At 40.6% G+C, this 13,282-nt stretch overlaps 1 protein-coding gene across 2 annotated transcripts in view; it reads right to left on the bottom strand.

Annotated features, from left to right (window-relative positions):
• The window catches only part of DDX58 (DExD/H-box helicase 58), a 72,089-nt gene that overhangs the window by 23,890 nt on the left and 34,917 nt on the right, over window positions 1–13,282 (bottom strand). Inside the window, exons 4-13 of one of the 2 annotated variants that reach the window (XM_025358936.1) lie at window positions 13,086–13,233; window positions 11,986–12,105; window positions 10,011–10,118; window positions 9,457–9,610; window positions 8,678–8,936; window positions 8,201–8,363; window positions 5,940–6,044; window positions 3,522–3,638; window positions 2,146–2,303; window positions 1,022–1,157 (exon numbers count right to left, since the gene is read on the bottom strand). In XM_025358936.1, coding sequence (XP_025214721.1) covers window positions 1,022–1,157; window positions 2,146–2,303; window positions 3,522–3,638; window positions 5,940–6,044; window positions 8,201–8,363; window positions 8,678–8,936; window positions 9,457–9,610; window positions 10,011–10,118; window positions 11,986–12,105; window positions 13,086–13,233 — 1,468 coding nt within the window. The remainder of the gene's footprint in view (window positions 1–1,021; window positions 1,158–2,145; window positions 2,304–3,521; window positions 3,639–5,939; window positions 6,045–8,200; window positions 8,364–8,677; window positions 8,937–9,456; window positions 9,611–10,010; window positions 10,119–11,985; window positions 12,106–13,085; window positions 13,234–13,282) is intronic. The other variant, XM_025358937.1, reaches the window with a different exon arrangement.

Raw genomic sequence — 13,282 nt, 5'->3', positions numbered from 1 at the left:
TAGTCTATTTTTATTATTATTTATAAATTGTGGGTTGCATACCTCCTCTATATATAAAAAAAAATAAGCTTTTGTACATATATATGCATACATTTTTTTCTCTAGTGAGTTGTTAAATATTTACCAGCAAAGCACTGGTTACACGTATGTACCAGTAAGTATATACAGTAAGTATTTACCAGTAAGTAAATACTTAGGTATAGGCCAAAAAACCCCAAATTACCAGTAATTACCTTTGGGAAAAGAATTCAAAACAGGGAGAAGCAGCTTTTTTGTTTAATATCTTTTTTTTAATCATATGCAGTGGTGAGATTATGTGCCATTTTGGTTTCCTCTTTATGTAAAAATATATATAGGCCAGGCGCAGTGGCTCATGCCTGTAATTCCAGCATTTTGGGAGGCAGAGGCGGGTGGATCACTTGAGGTCAGGAGTTCGAGACCAATCTGGCCAAGATGGCAAAACTCCATCTCTACTAAAAATACAAAAATTAGCTGGGTGTGGTGGCACACACCTGTATTCCTGGCTACTCGGGAGGCTGAGACATGAGAATTGCCTGAGTCCAGGAGGCAGAGGTTGCAGTGAGCCATGATTGAGCCACTGCACTTGACCCTGGGCAACAGAGCAAGACTCCATCTCAAAAAAAAAAAAAAAAGTATATATAAATTATAGTCTTTTTAATATAATTAAAACACTTTTTCATATTTTTTAAACCTTTATAAAATTACTAAAAAAGAACGTTAAACAAAAAGAATGCTACTGTCTGTGAACCATATGGGAAACACCCTTTGCAAATCCTGTCTTTCCTTCTTCTAAATAGGGAATGGTATAAGAAACAGACTCTTCCCATAGGTACTAGATTTCATTGAACCTAAATAGTCCTACCATCTCCATCTTCCTACATCCAGGACAACTCCCTAAGCATCCCCAAGTTTATGTATATTAAATACAATACATGTTTGTTTTGCCATTCCAGTCACCAAGAATGCTACTGTGGCTTCCTCCTCTGAAAACACCACCCACCTTCAAATCTCTGAGTAAGATCTTGCTCAGTCTCATCGAATCCTGCTGCTCGGACATTGCTGAAGAAGTCTTTCAGGTAATCCAAAGCATCTTTCACTCGTGCATGCTCACTGATAATGAGGGCATCATTATATTTCTGTTGAAAGTAAAAACTGTCTCAATATGCTTCCAATGTCAACACATTCACTGTACTCAGGTTCAATTCATTGTATTTAAAGAATTAGTTTTAAGAAAACTTTTCTTTTCAAATCTATTCCAACTTAGCTTTTTAAAAATGAATGGCCTCTAACAGTTCTGTAACAAAATCTTTGAACCAAATAGTGTTAAAAAAAAAATCTCAATTAGCTAGTAACATTAATTATCATCACTTTGGATTACTGAATTTTACCTTAGAAAAGAAAAACTACATGAAAAACACATATCCAAATTAAAAAACAATAATGAAAGTAAATCAACTTCTACATCAACCTGCCTCATAATTCCGACATTTCACTTAATTTCTATTTACATCTGAAGCCATCACTACATTCTCATTGCATCTTCCAAAATGATGGCCCTGACCACCTCCATCAAATGTTCAACTAAGCTAACTGAAATTCTACAAATGCATGCTAATTGAATGCATTTGAATATATTTTCAATGGCTGGATAAGCAGAGATGATAGCTGTTGCTGTAGTTCCTTAACTTCTTGGTTAGCCAGAGAACCTGGATTTCTGAGCATGGAGAGTCACCAAAGGTGAAGAAATGTGTGCTTCAAGACATGGCAACAGAACTTTCCACTTGCTGAGCTTTAAAGATGGCTGTCACTGAACTGGTCTTGTATCTGGAATAATGTTCTCTCATCATCACCCAATTTTTTCCAACCATGTCAGTTAATGCTAGAGGCAAGGCATAGAATCTGAGCCTTTATTTCAGTCCTGTTGCCTGCAGTGTGAAATTTCAGAAAGTAAACTGAGATGCTGCTGAATGGGAAAACTTTTGGAGTTTGCTTCATAAGAACTTTCTGGAAAGGTTCCTAAGCAAGCTCTTGAGGACAGGATAAGAAGTTGTTATCTTGGCTTCCAGGGTGCCACTCCCAGTAGGTGCTGCGACCAGAGTATGACTCTTAAAAGGAGGAACATACCCGCAAATGTGAAGTGTATAAAAACAGGGCTTTACAAATCCTGCTCTCTTCATCTTTGTCTGGCATCTGGAACACCATGCATGCCTTCTGAACTGTAACAATCCATTGTTCATATTTCTGTGTTCCAAATTCCCTATTTTGAATTTGAGAAAAGCTTTCTGTTAAAAAAAAAAAAAAAAAAAAAAAGTTTGTCACTGTGTCATATGGTCATTTAGGTTATAAACAGGCCTCACCCTTTCATTTTCTTTTTTTTTTTTTTTCTTGAGGCAGAGTCTCACTCTGATGCCCAGGCTGTAGTACAGTGGTACGATCTTGGCTCACCGCAACCTCCGCTTCCCAGATTCAAGCAATTCTCCTGCCTTAGCCCGCTAAGCAGCTGAGACTACAGGCATGCACCACCAAGCCTGACTAATTTTTATATTTTTAGTAGAGACAGGGTTTCACCATGTTGTCAGGCTGGTTTTGAACTCCTGACCTCAGGTGATCTGCCTGCCTTGGTCTCCCAAAGTGCTGGGATTACAGGCATGAGCCACTGCACCCGGCCTAATTTTCTTTCTGGAGGTATTTCTTTCTGGAGGTATTCCTCCATGAAATAGTCTTAAGTAGTCTAGTTAAAACTATTTAACTGGATTCAGACTGGTGAAAAGGTGGAGGCAGGGTACCTGAGGTGGGAAGAGTAAGAAAATAGAAACTCATGTGACTCCATTACCATCTCTCCATCCTTCCCCCATTCAGACCACATCACTGTGCTGCTAGGTAATATGACAACCTCCAAACTGTTCTCCCTACCTCTTGCCTTGTTCCCTCCCTTGAGTTTTAAGCAGTGCATCGGTGTGTGTGTGTGTGTGTGTGTGTGTATTTGATTGTTTCTTGAGTACTATGTACCAAGAATCAAAGTACTTTACATTCATAATTTTATATAATTTTCGCAACCCATGAGATACGTATTACATTTCACATATTGGGAAACTGAAGTTCAGAAAAGCCAAGTAATAAGTAATTTACCTGAAGTCACACAGCAAGTACGTGGACAAAGGGCAGGAATTCAAACCCACATGTGTCACATGCCCAAGCTCTACTGGCTCTATGAGATGACAACCAAAGCAGCCCAGAAATAAAACAGTAGACATGAAAAACCCAACTTTGCCTTTAAAAATGACAAAGTAAAAATAACAGGTCTCAAGAGCTTCATTAGAGGAGGATATATAAAAGCAGGAGATTGGCCAGCCGCGGTGGCTCATGCCTGTAATCCCAGCACTTTGGGAGCCCCAGGCGGATGGATCATGAGGTCAACAGATCGAGACCATCCTGGCCAACATGGTAAAACCCTGTTTCTACTAAAAATACAAAAATTAGCTGGGGGTGGTGGTGCGCACCTGTAGTCCCACCTACTTGGGAGACTGAGGCAGAAAAATCGCTTGAACCCAGGAGGCGGAGGTTGCAGTGAACCGAGATTATATCACTGTACTCCAGCCTGGCAACAGAGTGAGACTCTTAAAAACAAAAAAAATCAAGGAGGAGATTGAGGACTCAGTATACCCTATATTCTGCTTTGCTGTGGACTTGGGCCTCTTGTTCTCCAGAGCAGCATTCTCAGGGCCAAGCATAGAATCGGCCCTCAAAAGACACTGATCACAGATGCATCTGTCTGTGTGCATCTCCTAGGATAAGCCTCAGCGGCTTGGTTTACAGCTGGAGCGTCTGCTGTGGTCCAGGCTCTGTGCAGGGTGCTGGGAATAAAAAGGTGAGGAGACTATGGCTGTGTTCTCAAGCGGCTGAGTCTGTGAGTTACTCTGGTATCAGTTCGCCAGGGCTCCTCGTGAAGAGCGCAGTACAACAAAAGTCACAGGCAAGAGCTATATTTCTGGGTTAAATTCTTCCCCTCACTCATTTTCAATAATAGGAACAAAAGAGGCTACCCAAACAAGTAGTATTGACATTCTTCTTTCCAAGTTGCAGCTACAACGAGGCAGCCAGCAGTAAAGATGATGAGCCAACGGGTACTGATTGAACCTGGGTAGGTGTAAAAATAGCCTAAGCAATTTAGAAATAAGCAGCTAACTGTATTCGGACCTGCAAAAAGGCAGGGTACCTGAGGTGGGAGGAGTAAGAAAACAGAAACTCACGTCACCATCTCTCCATCCTTTGCTACTTCCCCAATTCAAACCACATCATTGTGCTGCTGGATAATATGACAACCTCCAAACTGGTCTCCCTTCCTCTTGCCTTGTTCCCTCTACCCCATTCTCTACCCAGTGGTTAGAGGAGTTTGCAAAATTGCAGATGAGAAACCATTCCACCCCACTGCTTAAAAGCTTTTAGTGGGTTCCCGCAGCCAAAATCCTGCTCCAGCTCACAGGCTCCTCCCCATGTTCTGGCCTCTGCTTGCTTTTGCTTCTCATTTCCGGCCACTCTCCTCTCAGCATTCTACAGGACTAATGGAAGTCCCCATACTCTTCCTAGTGTCCTGGCCTTTGCATATGCTATTCCCTGTGCCTGAAACACACCTTATTATCCCTACCACACCAGCTGCTTTAGTATTATTATTACTTATCTAATTTTGGCCTTACCATCAGACTAGAAATGCCCTGAGGCCCAGGGCTGTGTCTTTGGGTTCATGCTGTATTCCCATCACCTAGCACATTCCTTAGTACTAAATGAATGAACATATGCATGAACACATTCAGGAAATTGCTAAATCAAAAGGATTCAGGTAGGGAAGTAGTAGAATATAACATTGGAAAGATAAGTAGAACCTGGTTGTTCAGGCAGAGCTCAGACTGCAGGTTAGAGGCGTGACGATTATCCTGTAGGCAAAGGGTTTTTAAGCAGGACAGGGACATGATAAAATGTATTCATGAAGACTAACTAGTTCATGAGGGGTTGAATGGAAGAGAGAGCGGAGGTGGGCAAAATCAGCTAGAAGGCTGTTAGAACAGTTATAATAGCAACTGTGAAAGAAAAGGGGAGAGAAAAGCAAAATACGTGTGAGAGAAGGAGAGACTCCATGAGGTGTCTTACAGACGTCACATTTAACATCTCTAAAGCTCAAAACTCACCTTGTACCTGCCAATGCTTCTAGTCCTGGTACCAGGACCGCCCACTGGCATTCATACAGGGGCCTAAGCCAGACGCCTGGGGGGGAATCAGCCCCTCCCTCCCCTTTCTCATCCCCACCCGAATCCGGTTAGCCATTCAGTCATAACACTCAAGTTAGAAGCATCTCACATGTGTCTCCTTCCTTCTCCAGTCCATCTCCACTGCCTCTCTTTGGTCCTTCTCATTCACTGGTATCTTTATTACATCACTAATCAGTTTTAAATCTTCACTTTTTCCCCATTATTTTTAGGATAAAATTCAAATCCAGACCCTTCACTGTCTTCCCCTGGCCCATCTCTAGTCGCACTCCTTTAGTGCTGGGAAATGTGCGAGGTGACTGCCTCTAGGTATAAATCTGAGCCAGCAGAGGAATGGGGGTTTCATTCAGGTAAACAGGAAAGTCAGGAGGGAAAGCTGATTTAGAAGGTAGAGAAAGCAATGAACTGACTTAAGTATGGTTATTATGGTTATTTTTCAGGTGCGTGTGTCTGGATGAACTTATTTTGGATTTAAAAAGGAAAAAAAGAAAGAATAAAGGAAGACATATAAGGCTCCCAAATAACCTATAATCAAGAAGACAATCTCTGGATATGCTCTTGACATTGTCTGAACTAAGGAGAATGCAAAAAGACCACAGGGAACAATAAATGGCTATTCCCAAGTAGACAGAACACAAAATATGAGATTTATCTCACCGAGGTCTTTGCAGATTCTCTTCGCCAGACTCTCTGTGTCCCTCATCAGCTGCGCTATGATGCATTTAAATTTGTCGCTAACCCGTGATTCCACTTTCCTGAAAACTAGAGACATTAAAAAAAAAAAAAGAAAAAAGAGTGAGTATATTTTCAGGAAGGACAGACTGTAGTTCAAAGTAGATATCTCTAAAACCTTTTTCTGCCTTTGATACTTCCTCTGAAAAACCTAAGGTTCCAGGCTCACTGGCAGGTGGTCCAGATGATATAACAAATGCTCAAAACGCAATGGCTCCCTGTTGCTTCTTGTACTGATTCTAACATCTGTCTTTCATGGTGTAGGTCTAACTTCTTTTTTTTTTTTTTTTTTGATTGAGACGGAGTCTCACTCTGTCACCCAGGCTGGAGTGCAGTGGTGTGATCTCAGCTCACTGCAACCTCCGTCTCCCAGGTTCAAGTGATTCTTCTGCCTCAGCCTCCCAAGTAGATGGAACTACAGGCACCCGCCACCACGCCTGGCTAATTTTTGTATTTTTAGTAGAGACAGGGCTTTACCATATTGGCCAGGTTGGTCTCGAACTCCTGAGCTGGTGATCCACCCGCCTTGGCCTCCCAAAGTGCCAGGATTACAGGTGTGAGCCACTGCACCCGGCCTAACCAGTTTCTTACTGTGGCTGTCCTGTTACCTCTTCTCTGATGAGGCTGGCATCTCTCATGTCTCTGCAAGTGCCACAATCTAACCCTGTCTCTGTGCTTTGACATTCTCCCTCCTCCCACAGCCCCCAGCGGTATTCACACTGATCCTCCATTTATCACTGTATTATTTCAGCCTAATTATTAATTGCCTGCAATGTGCCATGCTTTGATTATAGACAGTTGAAAGAACACACTTCATGCTCCATACAGGGCTGTGATCTTAAGGGAGAGAAATATACATGGCTAACTAACCATAGCAGTTCTCTAACGGAAGTACATGTAAAGTGTGGCCAGGTGTGGTGGCTCACGCCTGTAATCCTAACACTTTGGGAGGCCGAGGAGGGTGGATCACTTGAGGTCAGGAATTCAAGACCAGCCTGGCCAACATGGTGAAACCCTGTCTCTACTAAAAATACAAAAAATTAGCCAGGTGTGGTGGTACATGCTTGTAATTCCAGCTACTCAGGAGACTGAGGCAGGAGAATCACTTGAACCCAGGAGGTGGAGCTTGCAGTGAGCTGAGATTGCACCACTGCACTCCAGCCTAGGCAACAGTGTGAGACTCCGTCTCAAAAAAAAAAAAGAAATTGTACACACAAAGTGTCACAAAACACAAGGAAAGTAACACCTAATTCCAGGGAAGTCAGAGTTGTAGAATAAATACAGGAAGAAGAAAGAAGAAAGCAAGAGTAGTCATATATATTCCATCACAACTTGGCAAAGAAAAAAAAAGCGCAGTGACGTACAAAGGAAGCACAGACAAAAGGTTGGAGAGAGAAAGCACACGGCATGATTGAGTAGCCCAGAGGAATGCAACATGGTTGGGTTTATGAATATTTGAAGGCGATGAAGCTCAGAGGGGCAGGAGGAACCGGATTATAAAGAAATTCATATGTGACACTGAAAAGTTGGGATTGGGTACATCAAAGTCCTTACTTACAAGCAGCCTTCAAAAAGCAACTTATCTATACCACTCCCTATTACAGGTCTATTTGTTCTACCTCAGACATACAGTCACGTACTACTCAGAGAGCAAGGGTGAAGTCATATATATTTTCTGTATCCCTCTCTTCCTTGCAGGGTTAGCATAATAATAACATCAATAAACAGTTGTTAGTCTTATTAAAAAATCGTCTCTGACCTTTTGAGGAGTGACATATGAATTCAGATCATTCCATTTCAACTCAAATGATCAAATACATATTCAAACAGTGATGATCACACAGGGACAGAGCATGGGAAAAGGCTGAGTGAGCCCAACTCTTGGCTATCTGATGTCTAAATTCTTTCATCACCTCTTTTGCGTTGCTAGTACATTTATAAGAGGTTTTTGGAACCAAAGAGGAAGAACGTTTACTCTCTACAGGCCACTTCTGAGGCTCATCCATTGCTTGGGATGAGAGCTCAGTTAGAGAGGCTAAAAATGTGACTATTACTCAAGTTTGGGGTTAAATATTTTCTACTAAACAGAGAAAGAGTCAAAGTTCAGTGTTCGTCTAGATGGCTCTGAACCAGAGGTAGCAGAGAGTAACAAAATCTCAAAGGGCTTGTTACTGGATCCAACTTACACTTCTGGGGCTTATAAACAACTTGCTCCAGTTCCTCCAGGTTGTCTTTGACTGTTGCTATCACTGACGCATCAAGAGAAGCACACAGCTTGCAGATATAATCCAAGGCTTCATCTGTGTCTTTGGCATCCCCAACACCAACCGAGGCAGTCAGCCCAATGACCTGTAAGGAGCATTCAAAATCATGAGATGTCTGAGAAACGGTACCATATTTCCACAACCCCTCATATAACTTTCCTGCTGGAGTACGGTTTTTGTTTTTTTTGTTTTTACTAACACACAGTGTATAGCACATGGAGGCGCATAATGCATATTTACTAAGTGAACAAATGAGTAAAGGAAACAAAATTCATAATGAGTTGTACAATATGGACTCGGGACTTGAGAAGGACATCTTCAATGTGGCCACAAGAGTAAGAAAATAGGAGTTAGGAAGATTATAGCTCTTCCGAAGTATTCGTCTGACTTTGGAGATACCTGGGGCAGTGGGCCTGAAGATCCTCCAAGTTTCTGATCTAGATAATTAAACATGATCATATTGTATGGGTGTTGTTTACTGGTGTTGTGGCATTCATCAAATATCATCAAAGTAAAGACGGACAGTGATGGAATCGTTCCCTTTTTAAGGTTGTTCACAAGAATCTGCGGAGTTAAAATGATGATGTCATTGTTCTCAACAATCTGTTCCACCGGTACATTCTCAGCTGTCGCTCCAGAAATGCCTGTAACTCTATACCTGGGAAATGACAGAAATTCCATATTACCAATCACGATGTGAATAAGGAACCACAAATATGAAATGCTAGCTCAGAACATCAACTGATTAAATTCTCCCTGAGTCCAAAAGGAGTATAGCTGTAGGCAAGTCCTTAGCACAGAGCCTGACACATAGTAAGTGATCAATAAATCCAAGCTAGTTGTAATTTATAGTAGTATATATTAAGTCACTGAGAAAAGAGTACATAAAAGAATAATATCAAATAAATTATAAAATCACTAAAGAAGTTAAACGTGTCCCATAAACATCAGATTTATCCCTGAAGTCATTTATTCCCCATACAAGGGCAAACCAGGGGAGTTTAAGCTTTCTGGTACATCTAACAAAAAAGACTTGAATCCATGAAGGAATTACATCTGGATTATATAAAAGCTGAATCTAATATAATTTTTTATTGTTGTTTTTCAAAACCAAACAGAAAACACATCAATTAACACAAAGCTGGAGAAAAAGAAATTGAAGCAACTATTATACCTACCCAAGTCTTTCAAAGTATTTTGAGAATACAGATTCCTGCTGTTCATATACTGGGATCTGATTTGCAAAAAAGACAACTTTCCCCTTTTGTCCTGGTGGGAATTTTTTAAGATGATGTTCACATATAAGGACTGAAACCAGGGTTTTTCCACAACCTTTTAACATGTAAGGAAAAAAGAAAACATGTAACTCATATATTAGACATTTCTCTAGAAAGGCATTTATTTTTGGCTCTTCTAATACTACTGAGCTGACTAATTAATTGATAATTTAGATGGGTTAACAGTTACAGAATTTACACTATGACTAAAAAATATCAAGCTACTTCCTAGGTGCATGCAAACAGCCAAGACCCAAAAGCAAGCTAACAGAGGGCACTTTTCTTACCTTCTCATGTCCCATAAAATACACAAGGACATTAGTACGACAGTTTTCTCAAAAGACATATGGAACAAGGAAAAAACTGAAACTTGCCCATTCTGTCCCAGTATTCAACAACAACAACAAAAAAGGAAGCAAACAGAAAAACAATGTAAGTAATGGCAATAGGCTTACCTGTAGGAGCACATATTATTGTGTTTTTTCCTTTCTTAGCAGGCAAAGCAAGCTCTAATTGGTAATTTCTTAGTTTAAATGGGCTGTACAAGTTTGTATCAGACACTTCTGGAATACAAAAGGAGCAAAATTACCAAACAGTTCCTGCTCCGAGGAATCACAGTAATAGCTACAGTCTAATGTCCACAAATTCTGACTCCAGCAAGAAGAGCCTCACTGGAGAAAGTTTAGAATCCTTTCTCTTGGCAACCACTCTTTCTTTTCCACTAATTTGAAGTACAGAATTCTCTCAGTGACAAAGTATTGATGGCAAGAAGGAAAAAAAAAAAACAAACCATGAATTATTTTTTATACAATCATGGAAGGCTAACAAGAGAAGCCAAAGCAAGAATGGCCCAATTCAGGGTAAGACAACCTGTCCACTAAAGGCAATGCTGTATGGAAAAAAGCAACAAATCCTCCCAAGATATTTGAAGAAAACCAAACTGTTAACATTGGATTCTCAAAGCAATTTCTTATTAAGGAGCAATAACACTTTGTCGTTCTTCAGGTTCTCAAACGATATTTTCTCTCGACACAACCAGAAGTTTTAAAAAATAATCAAAGGCTTTATCTCAATAACAGGTAGGCATATAAAATGTTAAGAGCTAGCAAAGACTTTGGAAATTATCTACTGAGTCTAACCTGCCCATTTTAGAGAAAGGGAGAATTTCTAAAAGGTTAAGTGAATTAACCTTACACAAAAGACATGTAAGGGCCAGGCGCAGTGGCTCATGCCTATAATCCCAGCACTTGGGAGGCCGAAGTGGATGGATCACTTGAGGTCAGGAGTTTGAGAACAGCCTGGCCAACATGGTGAAATCCCCATCTCTACAAAAAAAAAAAAAAAAAAATACAAAAATTATCCAGATGTGGTGGCACATGCCCGTGGTCCCAGCTACTTGGGAGACTGAGGCAGGAGAATCACTTGAACCCAGGAGGCCAAGGTTGCAGTGAGCTGAGATTGTGCCACTGCACTCCAGCCTGAACAATAGAGCGAGAGACTCCATCTCAAAAAACAACAAAAGACATGCAAGAATCTTCACATGTCAGAAAATTCAAAGCAACTCATATTCATTATTTTTTTTTCTTTTTTTTCCCAAGGGGTAACAGATTTTATTCTGAAATGACCAACAACAAAACAAAACAAAAATACTTGTAATATTCAGTTGCAGAAGCAATCTGCACATTTTCTCTTTATGATGTTATCCTAATATCATTTTTCGTCTAACATCACTCATTATTAATCCTAATTTCCTTCCTGATACTCTTTTATAAATAACTTTTTACTATGGCATATTATACAACTTTCTGGTGTCATAAAGCCATCAAGAAAATATGCTTCGAGAAGCATATGGGGCCTCACAGGGCCACAGCTAACTTACACAGTGCCTCTGTGTAAATGAGAAAAAGGAGCTTCTCTTGGAGGACACAGCCCCCCAGTGCACTGTGTGGCAAATGCACAGGCTGGATCTCAGCCACTACTCAATTCTCAGCTGGGTGCATTTGGGTAGCACACTAACTTCATCAACTTGCAGGGCAGCCCAGGGGTCCTAAAAGGAAATTGAGCAAGTGGCTCAGAAATAGAAGTAGTATTTCTTTAGAAAGCAAGGCTGATTTGGGAATTCATAGACATCAGATTTTGGTGAAGACTCTATTTGCATTTCCACCATAGACATGCACATACTTTCTTAGTGGTAAAAGAAGAAAAAAAGATAGTAAAAAGAAGAAACAAAAAGATAGTGGAAGAACTGGAAGAAGAGAATGGCATTCCAAATATAGAAAAAGTATCTATTGTAACATAAATTCTCTTTTCTTTCTTAATTTTCCTTACAAACCTTTTCACAAGGCTGTGACTTTGGGTACTGCAAAACGTGTCCCCACACCAAATACCAGAAGAGCACCATTATGGAAAAGAACAAACAATGCCAGGTACCTGAAGGTGGACATGAATTCTCACTAAGATTCTGGCATTCTGGATCTTCTTGGTAGAAAATCTGTATGTCAGAAGTTTCCATCTTATCCTCGAGATCTTCTGTTTCAACATCTTTTATACCTTTGTAAGACCAAAAAAGTCTTAGAATCTTCACATAATCTGATTATAGTTTTGATGGTGAAAGCTCCACAAAAAGGTCGTAACACTAAGATTTTTAACTTCTATTAAAATTTCTCACAACCTCTCCCCTTCACCTTTTAAAACAGTTAAAAGAATCACTTTGAGTTTCAAATCTCAATTTGGAGTTGACCTCCAATGTAATTTAGAGCTATATTACTCAAAGTGTGGAACGTATTGCCCTACTGAGTCAGAATCCACATTTTAACAAGACCTCCAAGGGATTTGTATGCACCAAAAAAAAAAAAAAAAAAAAATAGAAGCATGACTCAGCAGACATTCGTGTCTTCCATTTCTGACTGACTCTTGACCCAGTAAATCAGATGTGTATTTATACAGACAGTTTCTGAAACAACTTACGATCCAAAGAAGCCTAGGAAAGCTAAGACCAGATATTCAGATGTTTACCAAACTCAGCCTTTGAAACAACGCTCTGAGCGTTAGCTTCAAGAAACCAAATGATGGTTCAGACACTTAATCAACAACCAATTCTTTCACCCGTCGGATTCAGTTCCAGATGGCTTCCAGTAAGAGAACCAGGCGATGTCTATCAAGAAATCTACTCTGAAAAGGGGGTAAGTCCTGGAGTTTGAACCTTTCACTCTAGAATTCTCAAGCTACTTCTCTGATAATCTAAACTTAGACTGGGAGTTCGGATTCTGCCTTCCCCAAATCCTTTGGGCCAGATGGGCTAATTCTGGATGAGAGTGGTTTTCCCCAGTCCATTTTTAGGGGTTATATACAACTAAACTAACTTTGTAGGCAAGTAACTGCCTCCCTCCCAGAATGCAGCTTCCTGCTGGTCTCGCACTAGACATGTAGCTCTGGCTCTCTGAGGGGAAAACGCCTCTGATGGGATGTGAGAGACCAGTTGGAATGAGCGAAGCCCTAAGTAGAGCTGTGAGGAGGGTACAGTGTCTTACCTTTCTCTACAGTCCACAGTTCACTGAACTTGTTCCTCTCTCTCTCCAAAGCAAGTTTCAAAGTTTTGGGCCAGTTCTCCTTGTCTGATCTGAGAAGGCATTCCACCAATTTCTCTGCACCTGCCATCATCCCCTTAGTGGAGCAAATCTAAGCAAAGCAACTGTAGTTTATTGATCAATTATCTCAAAAGCTTTCC

Source organism: Theropithecus gelada, chromosome 15 (genome assembly GCF_003255815.1).
Source record: "Theropithecus gelada isolate Dixy chromosome 15, Tgel_1.0, whole genome shotgun sequence".
In the NCBI taxonomy this organism is placed as follows: Eukaryota; Metazoa; Chordata; class Mammalia; order Primates; family Cercopithecidae; genus Theropithecus; species Theropithecus gelada.
This window is presented reverse-complemented; position numbering and strand designations above follow the sequence as displayed.